Genomic DNA, 22,410 nt, shown 5'->3' with positions numbered 1-22,410 from the left:
TGCAGTGTGAATGGGTTTCAGTCAGGCTGCGAATTTTCTTTGGTCACTTGATTGGTGGGGATGTTATTTATGAGGGTAGGAGGTACGAGGAGTGGAGTTGAAGGAAAGGTTTCAGTTATTATTCACATTATTACATTCAGTTGAGTGCCAACAAAATGTGAGTGTGTTGACCTATGCCAGCAGGTGCACAATACTCTGCTTTGATCCAGAAAGTGTTGAAGTCTGGAGTGTTGTGGCAGCTGCACTCCATGTGGATCCAGCAGATTTGCTTAATGATTTTATTTTCCTGTTCAGATATTCCTGGAAGGATAAAGTTCTATCCAGAATTTTGTTTTGGAATCATCCATTAGTCTCTGACCACCATGTTGATATGCAGTTCATTTTTGGCACTAACATTGTACAGATGGAATACACTGGTTTTAGAGGAATTAAGTGTGAGATGTCATGCGCTGCAGTTGCCTGTTGACCTTTTACTGTCTAAATTCTGCACGCTGGTTCAGAGTGCAAAAAGTTCGAGCTTGGTGGCATAACAGCTGTTAGTTACTCCCATAAGTTATGCCTGGAACCAGTTTAAATCCAAGTCAGGATCAGACAGACATGTCCTAATTTAATGCTGCCTGGTCAGTAGAAACCATCAAGATATTGACAGTGGAGTTTCAGCAATGATGATGCCATTGAATGTGAAGGGAGATTGTCTTTGCCTGTATTTGTTTGATGTGAACGTTACTTGCTACTTAGTAGCCCAAGACTGAATAAGACATGATTGTTTCAGTGTCCTCACTTCTGTCCTTTTAAATGGAAGAAGGGTCATTGAAGCAGCTGAGTTGGTTAAGTGACTCGGACACTACCTTGAGGAACTCATGTAGTGATGTCTTGGGACGGTGATGATTGACCTCCAATAAAAATTCTACTCATTTGTGATAGGTATGACTCCAACCAGTCACTCTCACTCACACTCACTCAAATGCAGTCTTGATGTCAAGGGTAGCCAGTCTGATTGCGTTTGATATTCAGCTCTTCTGTGTTGTTTGCTCCGAGGCTGTAATAAGGTCAGTTGCTGAGTGATCCTGATGCAAGCCAAACTGAGCATCAGTAAGCCAGTAATTGCTGAGAATGTGCCGCTTCATAACACTGTTGCCAATCCCTTTCACAATGTATGCTTATGATCAAATTAAAATGATCAGGGTGTGTTTGGCTTGGATCTGTGGGCCTGGACAATTTTCCACGTTGTTGGCTAGACATCTGTATTGTTGATGTACTGGAACAGCTTGTCTAGGGGCATGGCTTGTTCTGGAGCACAAGACTCCACCAATACTATTGCTGGAATATTGTCAGAGTCCATAGTAATTGCAGGATTGATATTGTGTGTGAAGTGAGTCAAATTTTTTTGAAAATTAGGTTTTGTGATGCTCCGGACCACAGGAAGAGACCTACATAGGTAACCTTGTTAGGTCTTATGACTGAAGATGGTTGCCACTTCTTTTCTTTTGTTCTGATGTGTTGGGCTCTCCCATCCTTGGGATGGGTATTTTTGCAAAGCTTCCTCTTCCTGTAAGTTATTTAGTTGTCATGTACTATTCACAGATACATTGGGACTGCAGAACTAAAACATGACCCACTGGGTGTAGGGTGCCTAGCTCTGTCTGTTGCATAAAAGCAAATTACTGCGGATGCTGGAATCTGTCTGTTGTTGCATGTTGCTCCTGCTATGTTGTATCTTCACGAGCTTCACCTCATTTTTAGATATGCTTAGTGCTGCTCCTGACATATCCTCCTGCATTCTTTGATGGATGGTAGTAGTAGAATGTGGGATATACTAGCCGAGAATTTAAAGATTGTGGCTGAATACAATTGTATTGCTTCAAATCAGGTGTACCCTCGAACTCTGTGGGAAAATAGGGAAGTGATTGCTGGACCCCTTGCTGAGATATTTGTATCAATGATTGTCGCAGGTGAGGTGCCAGAAGATTGGAGGCTGGCTAATGTGGTGCCACTGTTTAAGAAAGGTGGTAAGGCAAGGCTAGGGAACAGTAGACCGGTGAGGCCAACATCGGTGGTGGGCAAGTTGTTGGAGGGAATCCTGAGAGACAGGATTTATATGTATTCTGAAAGGCAAAGACTGATTAGGACTAGTCAACCTGGCTTTGTGCTTGGGAAATCATGTCTCATGAACGTGATTGAGTTTTTTGAAGAAGTAACAAAGAGAATTGATGAGGGCAGAGAGGTGGACATGATCTATATGGAGTTGAGGGTGTGGTGCTCGAAAAGTACAGCAGGTCAGGCAGCATCCAAGGAGCAGGAAAATCAACGTTTTGAGCAAAAGCCCTTCATCAGGAATGAGGCTGAGAGCCGAGGGATTGGGGCTGGGGGGAAGGTAGCTGAGAGTGTGATAGGTGGAGGTAATGGTGATAGATCGGAGTGGATAAGTGGGAAGAAAGATGGACAGGTCATGAAGGTGGTGCTGAGCTGGAAGGTTGGAACTGGGGTAAGGTGGGGGGAGGGGAAATGAAGAAACTGGTGAAATCCACATTATGCCATGGGATTGGAGGATCCCAAGGCAATAGATGAGGCGTTCTTCCTCCAGGCATCGGGTGGTTAGGGAGTGGCGATGGAGGAGGCTCAGGACCTGCATGTCCTTGATGGAGTGAGAGGGGGCGTTGAAGTGTTCAGTCATGGGGTGGTGGCATTGGTTGGTGTGAGTGTCCCGGAGATGTTCTCTGAAGCACTCTGCAAGTAGGTGTCCTGTCTCCCCAATGTAGAGGAGACTGCATTGGGTGCAATAATACAGTAAGTGACATGGTGGAAGTGCAGGTGAAACGTTGATGGATGTGAAAGACTCCTTTTGGGGCCTTGGACGGAGGTGAGGGGGGAGGTGTGGGCGCAGGCTTTGCAATTTCTGCAGTGCAGGTGAAGGTGCCAGGAGGGAAGGGTGGGTTGTTGGGGGTCTGTGGACCTGACGAAGCAGTCGCAGAGTGAACAGTCTTTATGGAAAGCGGATGGAGTGGGAGGGAAATACATCTCTGGTGGTGGGGTCTGTTTGTAGGTGGCGGAAATGGCAGAGGATGATGCGATGTACACAGAGATTGATAGGACGGAAGGCGAGGACCAGAGGGGTTCTGTCTTTATTGCGGTTGGAGGGGTAGAGATCGAGGGCGGAGGTGTGGGAAGTGGATGAGATGTTCAGGAGGGCATCATCAACCACGTGGGAGGGGAAATTGTGGTCTTTAAAGAAGGAAGCCATCTGGTGTGTTCTGTGGTGGAACTGTACTCCTGGGAGCAGATGCGGCTTAGGCAGAGGAATTGGGAATAAGGGTAAATAGACAATGTCTTTTCCTTGAGATGGGGGAGTCCAGAACTAGAGAGCATAGGTTTAGCATGAAAGGGGAAACATTTAAAAGTGACCTAAGGGGCAGCATTTTTATGGGAGGCAGGATGGGAAGAGGTATAATCCAGGTAGCTGTGGAGTCAGTGAGTTTGTAGGAGATGTCAGTGAGTTAGTCACCGTCGATGGAGAGGTTCAGGAAGGGGAGGGAGGTATCTGAGATGGTCCAGGTGAATTTAAGGTTAGGTTGGAATGTGTTGGTGAAGTTGATGAACTATTCAACCTCCTCTTTGGACGTCAGTAAGACATTCAATAAGGCTCCTTATGGTAGATTGGTTAGCAAGATTAGATATCGTGGAATACAAGGAGAACTAGCCATTTGGATGGTAGAGGATAGAAGGTGGTGTTGGAGGGTTGCTTTTCAAACTGGAGGCCTATGACCTGTGGTGTTCCCCAGGGATTGGTGCTGGATCCACTGCTTTTCATCTTGTATAAAAATGATTTGGATATGAGCATAGCAGGTATAGTTAGTAAATTTTGCAGGTAGGTGTAGTGGACAGTGAAGAAGGTTACCTTCGGGTACAACAGGATCTTGATCAGGTAGGCCAATGGGCCGAGGAGTGTGAGACGGAGTTTAATTTAGATAAATGCAAGATGCTGCATTTTGGAAAGGCAAATCAGAGCAGGACTTATATACTTAATGATAACGTCCTAGTGAGTGTTGCTGAACAAAGACCTTGGAGTGCAGGTTCATAATTCCTTGCTGACGCAGGGAGATAGGATAGTGAAGAAGGTATTCGGTATGCTTTCCTTTACTGATCAGAGCATTGAGGATAGGAGTTGGGAGGTCATGTTGCAGCTGTGCAGGACATTGGTTCAGCCACTTTTCAAATATTGTGTGCAGTTCTGGTCTCCCTCCTACAGGAAGGGTTTCGAAGAGATTTACAAGGATGTTTCCAGAGTTGGAGGGTTTGAGCTACAAGGTGCGACTGAATAGGTTGGGGCTGTTTTTCTCTGCAGCATCAGAGGCTAAGGGTGACTTGATCATTGTCTATTTATGATTTTATAAACTTCAATGTCTTTTCCCTGAGATGGGGGAGTCCAGAACTAGAGGGCATAGGTTTAGCATGAAAGGGGAAACATTTAAAAGTGACCTAAGGGGCAACATTTTCACAATGAGGGTGGTGTATGAATGGAATGAGCTGCTAGATGAAGTGTTCGAGACTATACAATGGCAGTATTTAAAAGGTATCTGGACAGGTATATGAATAGGAAGATTTTAGAGGGATATGGGCCAAGTGTTGGCAAATGGGACTAGATTAGGCTAGGATATCTGGTTGGCATGGATAATGTAGACCGAAGGGTCTGTTTCCATGCTGTACATCTCAATGACTCTATGACTCTATGACTCTAAATGACCTATGGTGCCTCATGGAAGCCATGTTTTGAGTTGCTAGCTCTGTTCAAAATCACTTCCATTTAGCATGGTGCCACACACCATGGTGGAGAGTATCCTGAAAATGAAGATGGTGCTTTGTTTAGATGAGTACTGCAATATGTAGTATGCCAATATTATCATTGACAGTGACAGATAGATCGGTGAAGACAAGATTTTTCCCTTCATTGGTTTCCTCACCATTGTGTGCATTGGACTGGAATCAGTCAGAGACACAAAGAGCATAAAGTGTGCTCCATCTTCAGAAAAAATAGAAATGCTGGAAAAGGGCTTTCTGAAATTCTGAATTACCTTTGGACTTGCTACTGCTGTCTGACCTGCTGAGTAATTTTAATTAAGTATTTCTTGGTTTACTTCTGGTTTAAACAACCATTTACCCCGTGAGCATTCATCTTTTAAAAGGGATAGTACACCAGGCAATACAAGTGCCTGTAAGAGAGTTATACGGGCAGCAGAATTGAAATGCAAATTATTATGCAAATTATTCCATCTCATGTTTTTTGGATTTGTAGGAACGTTGAGGTGTAATTACTATAGTTCCTGCAGAAGCCGGTGTGACTCATGTTAGTGCTGTTGGTGATGCCTCTCATACTCTAGTTCAATAATACAGAAATATTTGTGAAGGAGACGTGTATGAGTTTGTGGGGTCATATTATGTGGTGAATGCATGTTCAAAGAATGAAACTTGCAGATTCAGTAAGTTGATTCACTTGTTTGGACGTTCTCGATTACTATGGGAGTGTAGCAACAAGTAATTGATCTGACTTGCATGTTTATATATTACAATGGATGTAACATCATAGGCCTCAATGAACAGATTATAAAATTCTTACTAAATTAGGCCAGTGAACAGTTGATGAATAACCGGACAATATCCTGTCCTTAGAAAACATTAAAAGTAAAACTTGGCTTCAGTTCTGAATGAACTACATCTTTGAATGTCAGGTAAAATAAACTTAGTCCATATTATCCGCAATTCCCTAATTTTGGAAAGTGAAACTGATTCCATTTGCAGTGCAGTGTTTTGTGAAAAAACATCACATGTTTGTATTAGTTTGAAAGCTGCATTTAAGGAAACAAAAGGCCTACCTGGTTGCAGTCACCAGAGCACTTGTATGAAACCAGGTGTCAGTGGGTGAATTGTTAATAAACCTGATACAGCAGAATAATGAATGGTCCAAAGTGGCATGGAATTCAGTACTGTTAGGTTTATAACAGAATTCAAACAATACTTGGATCTTGAAGTGTTGACGTTGTACACTGCTTTTAAAAAAAGACATTGTTGAAGTCTTTTTTTTATTCCGCTCTGGATAAATGCAAGAATGCCAAATTTCAAAGGGTCTCATTATGTTCCCCATTTTTTTTTCAGCAATTAAGTTCTATGCTACCAAGTATTTAAGTTGAGATATTATATGTAATAGGTTTAACATACCAAGTAGCAAAATAAAGTCATTTTCAGAATCTCTTATTGCGCATTATTATATTAGATATCAATGAAAACGGAGCAAGTTTTCTATAACTGACTGATGGGGAAGCTCTTGACCTTGGAAACTGCTGTTATCTTTCAATATTGAACTTTTCCAAAATTTCTCCATTTTGTGTTATTATGATCCCAGCCCATGGTAATGCCAGACAAGTCAACTTCCAGAACTAAACCTGGCTTGACATAACACAAGTTTTATTTTTCTGTTGCTTCTCTTTATTGTGGAAAGCAATCATTTAATGTGTTCACAAGAGGCTGTTAATCTGCCTTTAGTTAAAAAAAATTATTACACAAGAAAGAACTGCTGAAATCATTTAATTGCAGGCGCCAGACATAAAGACTGAATTGTTGGGAAAAGGAGGATCACCTATCTCAATACTAAAGCTTCTTGCCCAGCTGGAGTAGCCTGTAATTGGCTTGCTTTTGCCAAATTGCCATGCATTCGCTAACAGCTATTTTCATCAGTTCAATTCTCTTCTTGGAACCTTTTGGACAAACTGCTTTGTAGCAAACCCATGTTAAACAATTATGCCTTTAGTAACCTGTTTGAATGTTTTCTTCCCTAACATCCATATAACCTTCTGCCTCTAGAGCTTTCTTCTCACTGATTTCTGGGTACATCATGAGTTTTCCCAGCCCTGACTACTGGAGACTGTTAATGGTGGCACTTCTGCTGTACGAGCTTGCTTCTGATTCACCCCTTGTCATGTGGTTGGAAACCTCCACACCGTAGCACTGATCTTCCTAGGTGGCCTGCTTGGTGATTTAGTAGAAATCGCATGACTTAAATGCTATTTTGAACGTTCAAAATTACTTTCTGATCTTTTTGGTTAGATTTTCACAAAACCGAAAAATCTAAAATCTGTTTTCCTCTATTTTGGAACCCACATTCTCAAATAAGAATATTATGAACCTTTATAATAAATTCTGACTAATTTGACCTTCACAGTATTATTGATCAATTATTTGTGGACCCTTCGTAAGGTAATTATTTTACTGTGATAATTTTCTCGGGACAGGCCATATTGCAAACCCTACTTGGATTAGGTTAGATTAGATTCCCCAAAGTGTGGAAACAGGCCCTTCGGCGCAACAAGTCTACACCAACCCTCCGAAGAGGAACCCGTCCAGACCCATTCCTCAACTGTACGTTTTTTTTTACCCCTGACTAATGCACCTAACACTACGGGCAATTTAGCATGGCCAATTACCTAACCGGCACATCTTTGAACTGTGGGAGGAAACCGGAGCACCCGGAGGAAACCCACGCAGACACAGGGAGAACGTGCAAACTCCACACAGGTAGTTGCCCAAGGCAGGAACTGGACCCCGGTCCCTGGTGATGTGAAGCAGCTGTGCTAGCCACTGAGCCACATGCCACCCTCTTTAAATTAGATTTAATTGGATTCATGTTGGTGAATTTTCTTCCAAATATTTTGTCTTTGGTTTCATAATTCTAATCATTCTGTTTGGTTTTAATCAGTTTTCACTTGAGTTAAAACTTCCCTTAACATTGCTGATTATTCTCTTGAAGTTTGGCTTTTGCAATAGCTCAATTTAGTTTTTGGTTCACCGTCTGAGCTCTTAACAGGGATCAGCCCTTAATGAATTGTCTGCAGGTCATTTTTCTGTAAATACCTCTGGAGCAAATATGTATTTTTTTATAACAAAGTTCAGCTCTCAGGATACCCATTAAATGTATCACTACTTAATTTGATTCTTATCTGCACTGTCACAAAGCCAAACCATCTGGCTAATGTACCTTTCAAAATGTTGACCTGCTTGAATTCAATTCAGATAAACTCAGAATTCTATCATATTTTGAGCACTTTGTTGTAAATGTTGCAGCTTCAACATTTCTCTGCAATTTATCGCACTCTGTGTGTCATTGAATTGGCTGAAAGGTTCGTTGTAGAATTATTCTTGGTAATTTTTAATATGTTTTTACTTTAGCTAAGAATGACAATGCTGGGATTTTTGCAACACTAGTCCTGGTATATCTCTCCTTCTCGATTGTGAATGCAGACTCCAAAGCAGTGACAACAACTCTTACAACCAAGTGGCCATCTACACCATTCTTATTGGAAGCAAGGTAAATATATTCTTTGAAAAGGAAAATAAAGCAGATGTTGGGAATCTGAAATAAAAACATAAAATGCTGAAGAAACACTGCAGGTCTCGCAACATTGTGGAGAGAGAAACAGAGTTAACATGTGGAGTTTGGTATGACACTGTCCAACTCAAAGTTAGTTCTGCTTCTCTCTTCACAGATGTTGCCAGACCCACACTATTCTTCTTTTGTTTATCAATTATTAACTGATGTTTTTTCCACTTTAATTAATTTCTTTTAACCAAAATGAAGCATTTTTCATTAGGAGAAATGGGAGTACTACATGGTACCCAATCAATTACTACTTGGTACTGTTGCAAGCGAACAATCTTTTCACAAAGAATTACAAGATGTTTGATAATCTTTCAGTATCAATCTTATTCTAATAGTTCACAAATTTCTGGAATTTGTTTTCAAAGGAAAAAAGAGGGTTTAGCAAAGTTGTGCTTTGTTGTCAGACATTATTCTGAGAGGCTAACAATAGCGTTTGTCATGGAACCAGCACCCATACTTTATATATTTTTCTGAGCTGAATCATTGAGACCGAGTCACATGTCTTGAATTGAGATTTTTCATTTCTGAAAGACATTTGTATATGTAATTTTATTCCCCAGAAGCAGTGAACTTATTCAAGGTAGAGTTAGACTTCTATGAGATAATGGAATCTAGGGTTATAGGGGTGGAGAATTGGTGGCAAATGGGAAAGTGGAGTTGGATTGCAGTCAAATTAGCCATGATGTCATTGCATGTTAGAGCTTACTCAACAGACTGTGTCTAAGTCTTATGTTTTTATACTTAAATGAAGTTTCAGCCTCAGAAGTCCCTATAAATAAGGTACGAAATGCAATACTGCTGCAGGAAAATCCAACTTGTATTGTGTTGCTTCAGGAGTTGATTCTTGGGGGGTGTCCAGCAGCACTCCAAGTCCCTAGTACTTACCACCTGCTCACCCGTGTTATTCTCATTAATGTTGCATTGTCTGCCTCTAGAAAGTGACATATGTCTTTAAGGCTACACAATCGAATCCTCTCCTGCTCCTCTCCTACTTCGTGTTTTCATTCATCAAACTAGGGAATTGGATGTTTTTAACCTTCCCTCTACTTTGTGATTCTGTGCTGCAATTTGTGTACCAAATCAAAAGTATCTATTTTAAATTAATGATCATTTTGTTGGTACCCTTGTGAATAAAGCCATTTAAGTGCAAAATCTTCCATCTAAACAGGTCAATAATAATGGACTGTTGTGACGTTTAATGCAGCATCTCAATTACAGGCGAAGGTCAGTGCAAGAAAGTGGAATGGAAGAGACACCAGTGGGTATTTCAAGCTTTACAGTGTTGTAGTTTGCATTGAAGTGTGTTTGCTGAATAACTGATCAAAACACTTATTAGATAAACACATCAACAAGGTCAATTCTAATAACTTTTATTTTCTGTGAAGTGAAATAGTACTTGCTACTTTATTGTAGAAGTGAGTAAATTGGAAATTGTTTTCTTCATATTGCAGTGAATTTTTGGCTGAAGAAAGCAAAGCTAAATTCTGGGATTTTGTGGATGCCACTCAAGAAATTCATCCAGATGAAGGTAGTGTTGACTTCATTGCATGGTGATGACAGGATTGATGATCACTTTTCTATTGATTTATGCAATTACACAAAATAACATTGGGTTTGATGGTGGAAGAGAAACACATTGTCTTGGTTAAAACTTTGGTGGTACATTGGCTTCCTGTTTCATGCCTGTTTTCCCCATAACTTTTCTTTTTGTCAGACATGTGGACGACTGATACCACAAAGTTCTTGCAGTGATTTTGCTCAAAATGTCAGGTGGAAATGGGGTGGTGATAAAATTTGTGTAGCTTCAACATGGTGCCAAGATTCTCTACAATGGCAATGTTGAACTAGCCTGTTGTGTTCTCTGATAGCTCAGTGTGAGAATACTCCACAAATAAATAGGATGTATCAAAGATAGTGGTGGATCAAGAGGAGCATTGCCAATGTCTAGTCCACATTCAGAATATGGAAAATGAAATTCTATTAGGATGCATATAGGAGTAATGGCTCTGATTTGATAATGTGAGACGAGCTGCTGTATGTATATACAGAATTACTATATAACCCCAAATAATCAGTTTCACTGTGTGAGCACTTTATGCAGGTGTAGAGAAAATAGTTGGGAGTGGATGATGGTTTGAGTAAAATTTCAAGCACTTGACTTGTTCAATGAGCAGCCTTTTATTTGGTCTATGTATACTCCTCTGGTGTACATATAACTCCTGTGTTGCAAATAATTTGCCTGTAGCTCTTGTAGCAAATAAAGTTCATAGGCACAGCATACTGTTAGCAAAGGAATGCAAGGTAAGAAAGTTCAAGTTCATGTAAAAACAAAATGGTGTTGGTCTATTGGTAATGTTACTGAACTAATAATTCTCACCCTCAGGCTAATGTACTGGAGATATGGGTTTGAATCCGATATAACAGATGGTGAAATCTGAATTCATTGAAAACATGGGATAGAAAGGAGGTATAATGATGACCATGTAATCACTATAATAAAAAAACTCATCCTGTGCACTAATGTTCTCTTTGAGGAAGCAAATCCACCATTCTTACTTGGTTTGATTTGTGTGAGACTCCAAACCCCTAACAATGTCATTGACTTTTAGCTGTCCTCTGGGCAGTTCGTGATGGGGCAATAAATGCTGTCCTAACCAGCAATGCCCATATCTTATCAATGAATGGATGAAGAGCATTTAAAAAAAGTAATAAGTACCATTTTAAAGATATACCAGTTGCTCTTCATAACACAGTGTGTTAACCCTCTGACTAGCTAATCACAGACTTTACTGCCAGTATATGCTCAATTTACAGGCAGTGATAAGGTTTTTACAGCTGAGTTTTATGACACGAGGTCCAAAGAAGGGTAAAATGAACAAAATTTCCATTCACAATTGCTGTTTAGCAACTCTTATTGGGAGTGTACATTATCTATCATCAGTGGTCAAATTGCATTTTCTCCTTAATTGTCTGGACTGTCACATCAACAATTTTCTTTTGAACAAGAAAGGTGATCAGTATCTATTAAAATGAAACCAAACAATTAATAAAAACCTTCAAAAAAATAAGGGAGAAATTTTACAGGCAAGGGCAAATGCAAGGATCCAACTTTATAACTGGTTTGTTCTATATGACAGAAACAGATATTTCATACTACAAGTATGTACTGAAGAAAGCTGGTGAATTTCTGACGCCTGTTCAGGCCAACCTACTGAAGTTTGCCTTGTCTCTAAGAGCTTACTCTGCTACTGTTCAAACGTTTCAGCAGGTGAGTTGAGTGTGTATGTATTTTGCAGATTTTAATCCCACTGAAAGCTGGTAAAACTGTTTCTGATGCTGATCTTTTAATAGATTGCAGCAGAGGAGTCCCCTCCAGAAGACTGTTCTGCTTTTATAAATGTGCATGGGGAGAAAAGTTGCAATCCTGACAAGTTGGAGGTGCTTCTTCAGAGTGCTGTAGAGAGGTAAAACAATAAATAGAGCAAGTATAAAATGTATATGTTGAAAATAATTTCTGAAGTTGTAAAATGTAGTAAAATTCAAAATATTAACAACTTGAAAATTGGTAACTTAGTCATGAGTAGGCTTGAAATTTGATTTCTACTGCATAGGACTTGAATTCATTTGATTTTTAGTTGCAATAATACTGTTGTCTGGACGTGGAACTTGGGTTTCAGATGGATTTGTTCCTATACTGTTGCTGTTATTTTCTGCAATCCTGATTACCTGTCAATTGCCAAATCATGTTCAAGATTGGGAATTGTTGCACATCCCACTGATAGTAATCTTCCTCTGTGAAATACCTTTTGCTATTCCACCCTCTTTTCAAATCTCTATATTTTGAAGCATTTGCTGCCTGTTTATCTGCTAATTTGTGACAAGAGACTCTTCTCAATGGTGACCAGTGCATTTGTGTTTGATTAAGAGAACTTCAACTGCTGAAAGCTTCAACTAGTTGATTAGCCCCAAAGATTTAGACTGCAATTTGGTTTTGGGTGATCTGGTTTGCATCTAAAGCAGAACTTGGTATGCTCGGCCTTTAGCGTGAAGTCATAATGCTGATGTGTCATGTTGCAAAGTGAAGCATGACAAATTTTTGTAACTGTCAAATGCAATTTCTTCATTACATGTAACCTTTTGACATTTTTTATTAAGGACTGACTGAGGTTTGTTTCATGAACATAGTTAATCAGGAAGAAATCCACATACTTGTGCTTCCCAACATTTATCAGCTCGCATGCTGTTCTCAGACTGTAACATTGTTTTCAGCCTGTAATGTTTCTGATAAGCTCATGGTTTCACATGTCCAGCATCCACCAAACGATTGGTTGACTTTGTCTAAGTCACCATGACTCATTCAATTGCAGGAATTCCACCAGGTTCCAACCAACATATGAGTTTCTCTTTCCCTTCCAGATTGATTGGAAAATCAATGTCATTTTTTTCATATTCTTCTTGTCTTTGATTTTCATCTGGGTTTGGAACTTACTGAATACCCACCTCATGACATCCGCTAAGAGCTATCCCAAAGCTCCTGTCTGACTTTGAAAAGGGGTGGAGAGTCAGCAGTGATCACTATTTTAAATTTATTGATCTTTCCTTTCTATGTTGTAGCTCCGTTCTGTTGATTGTTTGTTTGTTTGTTTGTTTGTTTATTTCAGGTGCTTGTGTCACAATATTTGATGCTTGTTGATATAAAAGTCTATGTTGTGAGTGGTACCTGACTTATCTATCTAGTTCATATCTGGACAAATCTATTTTTTCAAATCAATGGCTGTTTTTGCTGTTCCTCTGTACACTACGTGTTAACCTATGCTTCTTAATGCATTATTACTTAAAAAGGTTGCTAAACAACTATACCCGTTCCAATGCCTCACTCCTGACCCAATAATGACCATATTGTCAAATTCCAAGCTCCCTGCTTCTTTCAAGTTTAATCTGCAGGCTCTGGTCTCCTGCTTCCTTTTGGCCATATTGACCAATTGCTGAGTTCTGGTCAATGATATAGCCTCCTCGCCATTGCCTCTCTTCCAGCTCAACCCTGCCTTGACTCCCTCTTAATCCAGCCTCAGGTCTTCATTGCTTCTTCACTTCCTTTCACAAATTTAACAAATAGCCAAATTCCTAATCTTCCCACTTCCAGAGCAAAGCCTCTGGAGGTTTGGAGTCCTGAATCTGCTTCTTGTATCTGACAACACTGTAGCTGTTCATGAGCAGTGACTCAAAAGATCAACTGGTTTTTAATTTTCAAGGTCCAAACATCAATGGTACAGACCACTCCGCTTTGAAGTTACCATTCAACAAACTTTGATTTATTCTCTGCAGAAAGGCCAGTTTCTATATTTTCTGAGTTGTAGTGTGAGAAGTTTTCAGATTATTTGGTAGTTTCATGTATGAAATGTAATTCTTATTTGTGTTAAATAGAAATGTTGGACTATGAAAATAAGTATCCATATGTGGATATTTTCCAACACTATGTTGAAAGGTTCAATTTCAAATCTGCTGTCAATATTTCAATGGCATTGTTTTACAATAGCCTTACAAGCACGTTTGGACATTTGTAGTGTGATGAGCTAAGGAAGCATGATGAAGCATACATCACATGAGTAGGTCCTTAACTGTCTTTAAATTAAACCAATTAAATTATAGCAATTATACTATGTTGGAGTGACATTATTAAATAAAATGGGCCATTTAAAGGGTATATGATTCTGTGAGTCAATAAGATGAGATTTTATGATAAATATAGTAATCATTGTCAATGAGATATTTTACTCCAATGTCAATATGAAGATGAGTTTGTAAATTTCCAGTTCATCTTTTCATCTGATTGCACCTCAGTACAGCTTTATATTTGTTCCAGTAAGTTTAATGGGAAAATGTACCATATCATTACACACACTGATGCGGAGCAGGGTTGTCCCAGGTGCTGTCCCTTGAGTTAACTAATTTCTACTGTAGTTGGATGAATTGAATTTGGGATTAATACTACAGAGGAAAAAACAATTATCCTGAATTCAAGAACTGAATTGTTGATCAGTTGCTGTTGTGATGAGCAAGATTAGTTCATTTTGATAGCTGATTTTTTTGAACTGGAAACCCACATTTACTGTCTCAAATCTGCACCTGAACAATAACTTGGGGGAGCAGCAATCTAATCGCATCCTAGAGGACATGCAGCCTTCAGGGAATGATAGCTCAAGGATAAACTATTTATAGGAGTTTATTTTTGTTATTTTTTGAATTGCATTTTGTAAATCTTCAAATTGGGTCTGAAAGTCATATCTTAGGTTTTAATTATACAATTATCATGAAAACAAAATAGTTTAATGGTTTCTACAATGGAAAAACCCTTTGAAATATTTAATAAAATTAACTAATTTATAAAAGTCCTTTGAAGAGAACTATTTAATGTAATTCTACTTGGAGCTTAGTCAATATTTTTAATTCTGATTTTTTTTCTTGATATCAGACCCAAGCCTTATTTGTTTAAAGGCGATCACATTGATGCATCTTTAAGACCCGAACTTCCAGTTGTAATTCTTTATGGTGAGATCGGTACCAAGGAATTTTCTAAGTTCCACAAACTCCTTCGTTCTAAATCTGATGTTGGAAATATCAACTATGTCCTCAGACATTATGTTGCTGTAAGTAAAACAACCCACTTCATGATTATTCCTAATTTGCAAGTTTATTAATTCTCATTCCTTGTTCATTTCTTGCTATTTGGGGAATTCATTTTAAGTACTGTGAAAGTGGTCATTTATTAGGATTGGAGAAGTTTCACTTGCCAAAAAAGTGATATACTTGTTAATAACCTTATTTTACTGTGACAATTATCTGTCCTGCCTCTGCTTGCACCATTGTACCCTTCCTGGCAGATGATTCCATGGGTCACTCTAATGCCTTGCCAAGATGACCATTCCATAGGAGGACTTTGATGCAGGGTGCTGACACTAATCCTCGATCCATTGGCAGAGCTATCTGAGATTTCCGATGGTTCAAGTTGTACGGTTTCGTTTTATTTGAGCCTCTTTGTTAGGTGGATAGCAGCAGCAAGTCATTGTCTATATTCTATAATGTACAAAGAAAGAGTTAAGGGTTAAATATTGATAGAGCATAAGTAATTAGGTATTCAATGTTGTATTCAGTCTTGTGATGTGATAAAAGGCTTTTGAATCAGTTGGATGGAGACTGAAGGAATGACTAATTGAAGACAACACACATCTGGCTGTGCCTTCCATTCAGTAATAGTATAACTGGTGTCTCCTTTGTAAAGTAAGAAGGAGTTAGTTATCTGATACAATTAATTGCTATTAATCAGAGTAATACTAATATTAAACTTGTTAATATATAATTTATTAAAGTAATGCTCAGGACTTGTTGCACAGTTATCGTGTTCCTACCTCTTGGCCAGAAAACCTCAGTTCAAGTCTCCTCTCAGGATATGATGGCCATGGAAGTGTGTCATGACAAACTTGTCCAAATGGAAATGAGTTCTCTGTTGACAAAACATTTTAAAAACATGAAATTTCCTACATTATTCAATTTTTGCCTAGCTGGCAAATAATTAATTACAAAATAAGCAAATGCTTAAAGTTTGTATGATTTCATTTGCTTTTATTTCATGTTTTTTGAATTTTTATTTACAGAATCCAAGTAAGGATAAGGTCTTCCTTTCTGGTTATGGAGTTGAGCTTGCCATTAAAAGCACTGAATATAAGGCCAAAGATGACACGCAAGTGACAGGTCATTGAAATAATTTACATTCTGTACAATTTCAACATTACTATAATAGCAAGTATTTTATTTAACTTGTGTACTCAAACTTGTATAAATTTCTTATTTTCATACAAAGATTAATTTTCAAATTAGAGCTTGATGCAATAATATTTATAGTCTATTACTGCTGAAGCAGCTTCATAATAATCAAAAATTATAGCATTGACTGCTGATGGAATGACAGTAGGTTATTCTGAATACTCTGACAGCTGCTAGTCTATGAAAGGTATCAAACAAGAGTTGGTAAGTTCTTACACCTTCAGTGAGAATAGGGGATGATGAGGTCAGGTGTAGCATTCAAACTGTTATCCAGCTGGGATGAATTCAATTCAATTCATGAAGACCTCAAATTGAACCAGGATTTAGATAGCTTAATATTGGACTGGGTGTTGCTTTTAATCGAATATCAGGCTTTCAAAGTGTCTTGCAAATAGCGTTATCTTCCTTTGAAAAGGAGTGTAGATGAAATTAATTTGATTTTAGGATTTAATATTTTCAGACTGACGTTTAGGATCATTGAGTTGCATAGTACGGAAACAGACCCCTTGGTCCAACATGTCAGTGCTGACCAACAACCTAAATTAATCTAGTCCCATTTGCCAGAACTTGGCCCATATCCCTCTAAACCTTTCCTATTCATATACTCATCCAGATGCCTTTTAAATATTGTAATTATACTAACCTCCACCATTTCCTCTGAAGAGCTGATGGTTGAAATGTCGATTCTCCTACTCTTTTTTAGATGCTGCCTGACCTGTTGTACTTTTCCAGCACCACACTCTTGACTTTGATCTCCAGCATCTGCTGTCCTCACTTTCTTCTACTCCCTCTAGCAGCTCACTCAGTACAGGCATTAGTCCATATTTGAAAACATTGGCCCTTTGGTCACTTTTAAATCTTTCCTCTCTCACCCAAAACTTATGCCCTCTAGTTCTGGACTTCCCAACCCAGGGAAAATACCTTGACTATTTATCCTACCCATGCCCCTAATGATTTTATAAACACCTATAAGGGCATTCCTCAACCTCCACGCCAAGGAAAACAGCCCCAGTCTATTCAGTCTCTCCCTATAGCTCAAATCCTCCAACGCTGGCAACATCCTTGTAAATCTTTTCTGAACCTTTTCAAGTTCCACAATATCCTTCCTATAGGAGGGAGTCCAGAATTACACACAATATTACAAAAGTGGCTTAATCAGTGTCCTCTACGACTGCAACATGACCTCCCAACTCATATACTCAATTCTCTGACCAATATAGGAAAGCATGCTAAATGCCTTCTTCACTATCCTATCTACCTGAGACTCCACTTCAAGACGCTATGAACCTGTGCTCCAAGATCTCTTTGTTCAGCAACAGTCCCCAGGACTTACCATTAAGTATATAGGTTTTGCCCTGATTCTAAATTTAAACTCCATCTGCCACTCCTCAGCCCATTGACCCATCCAATCAAGATCCCATTGTACTCTGCGGTAACCTTCTTCGCTGTCAACTACACCTCCAATTTTGATGTCATCTGCAAACTTATTAACTATACATCCTATGTTCACATCCAAATCATTTATATAAATGATGAAAAGGAGTGGACCCAGTACCAATCCTTGTGGCACACCACTAGGCACAGGCCTCCAGTCTGAAAAGCAGCCCTCCATCACCACCCTCTGTCTTCCACCTTTGAGCCAGTTCTGTATCCACATGGCTAGTTCTATCTGTATTCCATGAGACCTGACTCTGCTAACCAGTGTACCATGAGGAACCTTGTTGAATGCCTTACTGAAGTCCAGATAGATCATATCCCCATTCTGCCTTCACCAATCCTATTTGTTATTTCAAAAAAGTTCAATCAAGTTAATGATTTATTGACCCAAAACTACAGAGTTGTAAATATGTAAGTGATTTAAAGCAAGTATGACTTTAGTAGAAGGATTTGTTCTCTTTTTGTCAACAAACAAAATATCAAACCTTTAAAAAGATTAGGATTTGAAATTTGTTTTTATGTTGAACTTGTTAAGTTCTAATTGCTGATGACTGGTCAGGAACTGAACAATCTGGGGGATTACCTTATATTCATGGCCCTTTCTACAAATGTAATCTATCGCTGAGCAGCATTCAATAATTGCATTTTATAACTGAAGTGTGAAATCTGACACCTTTACCCCAGTACTCAAGATATAATAGTCAGCATTCCATTAAACTCTTTGTTTTTTTTCTCTGTATTTGTTGAAGACATTTTATATTATCTATGTATTCTACCTGGACCTCCAGTCTTTCTAGTTTTACATTGTTGACAAAATACCCTTTTCTATCCCTTTTGCATGTTCACAATGGGTGACCTGACATTTGCCTATATTGAAATTTATTTACCACAATTTTGTTGATTTAATTAATTTATAAATATATATTTTCACAATTTTATGCCCCCATTTTCACTGTTTAAAATGCCAACTATCTTTGTGTAATTGGCAAATGTGTGTTTTTCTATCCTGTTATCTTAATTGTTAGTAAATGCAGTGACTAGTTAACACTTCAGCACAGGTCCCTATGAGGTATCATAAGTCACATCCAGCTAATGAGTACTTTTTTATTTATGCCTATTGTTTCTCCTGCTGCTCAGTAAAATTCCTCATCAATCATTTTCTTTATTTCATGGGCTTAAGCTTCACTAACAGTATCTTTATCAAATATGTTCTGGAATTTTGTTAGAAACAGCATTGATTGCCATTCCTTGTCTCGATTACTTAAGACACCTTTTTTTGAAAAAAAAAGGATCCGATTCACGAGACTTGACCTACCTTTTAGATATACGTGATTGGTCGCAGATCAGCGGAAAATATTCAGTGTTCATCCATTGTATGCTTAATTATAGATGCATGCGATTTCCTGACAATGGATTTTAGGTGAACTTGCCAATGGTTCCTTGTTTTCCCAGTCTTACGCTTGATAGTGAAGTGAAATGCAGTTTTTAAAGTTTATGGTTTCTGAATCGAGAAAACTCTGAGGATTATAGTTGGGGTATCAGCCATGTTTTCATTCAATTCTTCAGAAGACCTGAAATAAAACCTACTTTCTCTGGGTTTATCACACTTTAGTGCCATTATTTTGTTTAGCAATGTTATTTTGATTGCATTAATTTTGGTGAATGCTTGTTCCTAATTCAATGCTACTTTTCTTGGAATTTTTGGCACACTGACCTCTTTATCGTAATTAGTAATTATTCGATATGTCTGCTAAGAACATTTTCTTCATTGACAATGTCACTGGTATTGTGTTTTTTAAATGCTCTTGCTCCTGTCCACCCTCTGTTTCCTACGATTTTGGAAATATTTTTCGTGTTGAGTTTGCTTTCCCTTGTAAATTTCATTTTCCCTTTTGTAGCTGTTACTTATTTTGTCAACTTCTGCCATACTTTGTATCCTTCCCCTTCCCCTTTTGTACTTTTTTTTTTACTTTTTATGTTCTCTTTAATCATTCAAGATTTCCTTTTGGCAGTAGAGCTCTTGACCCTTCAGCATATAAACTGTTGCTGTATCATGTTAAATTCTTTTTTGAACATCCACTACGGTCCTTCTGTCATTGTACCCATCAGCAAATTCCCTTAGCCCCAGAAATAAATACATAAAATGTTGGAGAGATTCTGCAGGTGCTGGTAACGTGTGGAGACAGAAACAAAGTTAACGTTTTGTATCATATCGGACTTGAAGATGAACTCTCTTGCTCTTTCCATAGAGATGCTGCCAGACATGCTGAGTTTCTCCAGCATTTTGTTTGCTTTAGATTTCCAACATCAGTATTTTGCTTTTAGCCCTCAACCCTACCCTTTCTTTAATATTGTCTTACAGGCACTGAACTAAATGCCACTGCGATAAATGAAAATGATCCTGTTGATGAAGTCCAAGGTTTCCTCTTCGGAAAGCTGAAGTAAGAATATGCTTAAAGAAATTGGGCTGCTATGAAATGTGCCTCAAACCACTTGCTCATATTCTAACAAGTAGTTTGATGATCTTCAAAGAAATAAGGCACATTCATGTGTAAATGTCAGTTAAGGAACTTTATTTTAGTGGCACTTGTTACCTTAAGATTTATTTTCCTTTAAAATGGTTCACCTGCACAGATTGCCTGCACAAAGCTTGCTGGTAGTCGAAATATTAAACTACAAAATCAAACTGTTTCAAGTGAAATAGAAATTATAGGTATCTCCCTATAGAGAAAATGATGCACAAAATACACTGATAATTAGTTCCTCTCCAAATGTGAGCAGAATCGATATCTGGTCATGATCAAACTGAAAATTATATAGCTAAGTAGCGATCAATGTTAGCCTACAATTTCATTCCATTTCAACCTTGGGAATACCAATTATGGCACACTCTGAATCCAGTCGAATAATACAGATGGAAAGATGAGGTTAGTATATTTTCTGTATTAAGAGTTGAAAATAATATTTTTGACAACTTTTGAACTTTCTTCTGCTTACCTTTAACCTCTTGTCAGTTGAGGTTGATGTAAATTATTTATACATTTTGGGAAGTGGAAGTTCCCAAGCGTTAACGCATAATTATTACTATATATTAAAATTGTATAGAAGTATTGATCCCTTTTTAAAGGTTTCACTCAAAGGTATTGTGTTTATGAACAGTGGTATAAAGAAGAACTTCAATAATTATTGGATTCAGTACCAAGGGCCACCTTTCAGTATGTGGATGTACCTACTAGGGACGTGAAAAACTTGACCTACTCTTGGGAAATAAGGCAGGGCAGGTGACTGAGGTCTCAGTGCGGGAGCACTTTGGGGCCAGCGACCATAATTCAATTAGTTTTAAAATAGTGATGGAAAAAGATAGACCAGATCTAAAAGTTGAAGTTCTAAACTGGAGGAAGGCCAATTTTGACAGTATTAGGCAAGACCTTTCAAAAGCTGATTGGGCACAGATGTTTGCAGGTAAAGGTACGGCTGGAAAATGGGAGGCCTTCAGAAATGAGATAACAAGAGTCCAGAGAAAGTATATTCCTGTTAGGGTGAAAGGAAAGGCTTGTAGGTATAGGGAATGCTGTATGACTAAAGAAATTGAGGGTTTGGTTAAGAACAAAAAGGAAGCATATGTCAAATATAGACAGGATAGATCAAGTGAATCCTTAGAAGAGTATAAAGGCAGTAGGAGTATACTTAAGAGAAATCAGGAGGGCAAAAAGGGGACATGAGATAGCTTTGGCAAATAGAGTTAAGGAGAATCCAGAGGGTTTTTACAAATACATTAAGGACAAAAGGGTAACGAGGGAGAGAATAGGGCCCCTTAAAGATCAGCAAGGCGGCCTTTGCATGGAGCCGCAGGGGATGGGGGAGATACGAAATGAGTATTTTGCATCAGTATTTACTGTGGAAAAAGACATGGAGGATATAGAATGTAGGGAAATAGATGGTGACATCTTGAAAAATGTTCATATTACAGAGGAGGAAGTGTTGGATGTCTTGAAATGGGTAAAGGTGGATAAATTCACAGGACCTGATCAGGTGTACCCTAGACCTCTTTGAGAAGCTAGGGACGTGATTGGTGGGCCTCTTACTGAGATAGTCACAGGTGAGGTGCCAGAAGACTGGAGGTTGGCTAACATGGTGCAACTGTTTAAGAAAGGTGGTAAGGACAAGCCAGGGAACTATAGACCAGTGAGCCTGACATCGGTGGTAGGCAAGTTGTTGGAGGGAATCTTGAGGGACTAGATGTACAAATATTTGGAAAGGCAAGGACAGATTAGGGATAGTCAACATGGCTTTGTGCTTGGGAAATCATGCCTCACAAATTTGATTGAGTTTTTTGAAGAAGTAACAAAGAGGATTGATGAGGGCAAAGCGGTAGATGTGATCTATATGAACTTCAGTAAGGTGTTCAACAAGGTTCCCCATGGAAGACTGATGAGCAAGGTTAGATCTCACAGAATACAAGGAGAACTAGCCATTTGGATACAAAACTGGCTCAAAGGTAGAAGACAGAGGGTGGTGGTGGAGGGTTGTTTTTCAGACTGGAGGCCTGTGACCAGTGGAGTGCCACAAGGATTGCTGCTGGGTCCTCTACTTTTTGTCATTTATATAAATAATTTGGATGGAAGCATAAGAGGTACAGTTAGTAAGTTTGCCGATGACACCAAAATTGGAGGTGTAGTCGACAGTGAAGAAGGTTACCTCAGATTACAACGGGTTCTTGATCAGAT

At 38.7% G+C, this 22,410-nt stretch overlaps 1 protein-coding gene across 3 annotated transcripts in view; it reads left to right on the top strand.

The window, feature by feature from the left end:
- Positions 1 to 22,410, top strand: part of uggt1 (UDP-glucose glycoprotein glucosyltransferase 1) — a 146,045-nt gene that overhangs the window by 15,473 nt on the left and 108,162 nt on the right. For 2 of the 3 annotated variants that reach the window (XM_060834909.1, XM_060834907.1), the window contains exons 2-8: positions 8,215 to 8,353; positions 9,877 to 9,953; positions 11,563 to 11,693; positions 11,777 to 11,889; positions 14,898 to 15,072; positions 16,078 to 16,174; positions 20,046 to 20,124. In XM_060834909.1, coding sequence (XP_060690892.1) covers positions 8,215 to 8,353; positions 9,877 to 9,953; positions 11,563 to 11,693; positions 11,777 to 11,889; positions 14,898 to 15,072; positions 16,078 to 16,174; positions 20,046 to 20,124 — 811 coding nt within the window. Of the gene's footprint in view, positions 1 to 8,214; positions 8,354 to 9,592; positions 9,650 to 9,876; positions 9,954 to 11,562; positions 11,694 to 11,776; positions 11,890 to 14,897; positions 15,073 to 16,077; positions 16,175 to 20,045; positions 20,125 to 22,410 lie in introns of those variants that run through there. The other variant, XM_060834910.1, reaches the window with a different exon arrangement.

This window comes from Hemiscyllium ocellatum, chromosome 13 (assembly GCF_020745735.1).
Source record: "Hemiscyllium ocellatum isolate sHemOce1 chromosome 13, sHemOce1.pat.X.cur, whole genome shotgun sequence".
Classification (NCBI taxonomy): domain Eukaryota; kingdom Metazoa; phylum Chordata; class Chondrichthyes; order Orectolobiformes; family Hemiscylliidae; genus Hemiscyllium; species Hemiscyllium ocellatum.
The sequence above is the reverse complement of the archived record's forward strand: the minus strand, read 5'-3'. Positions and strand labels throughout refer to the sequence as shown.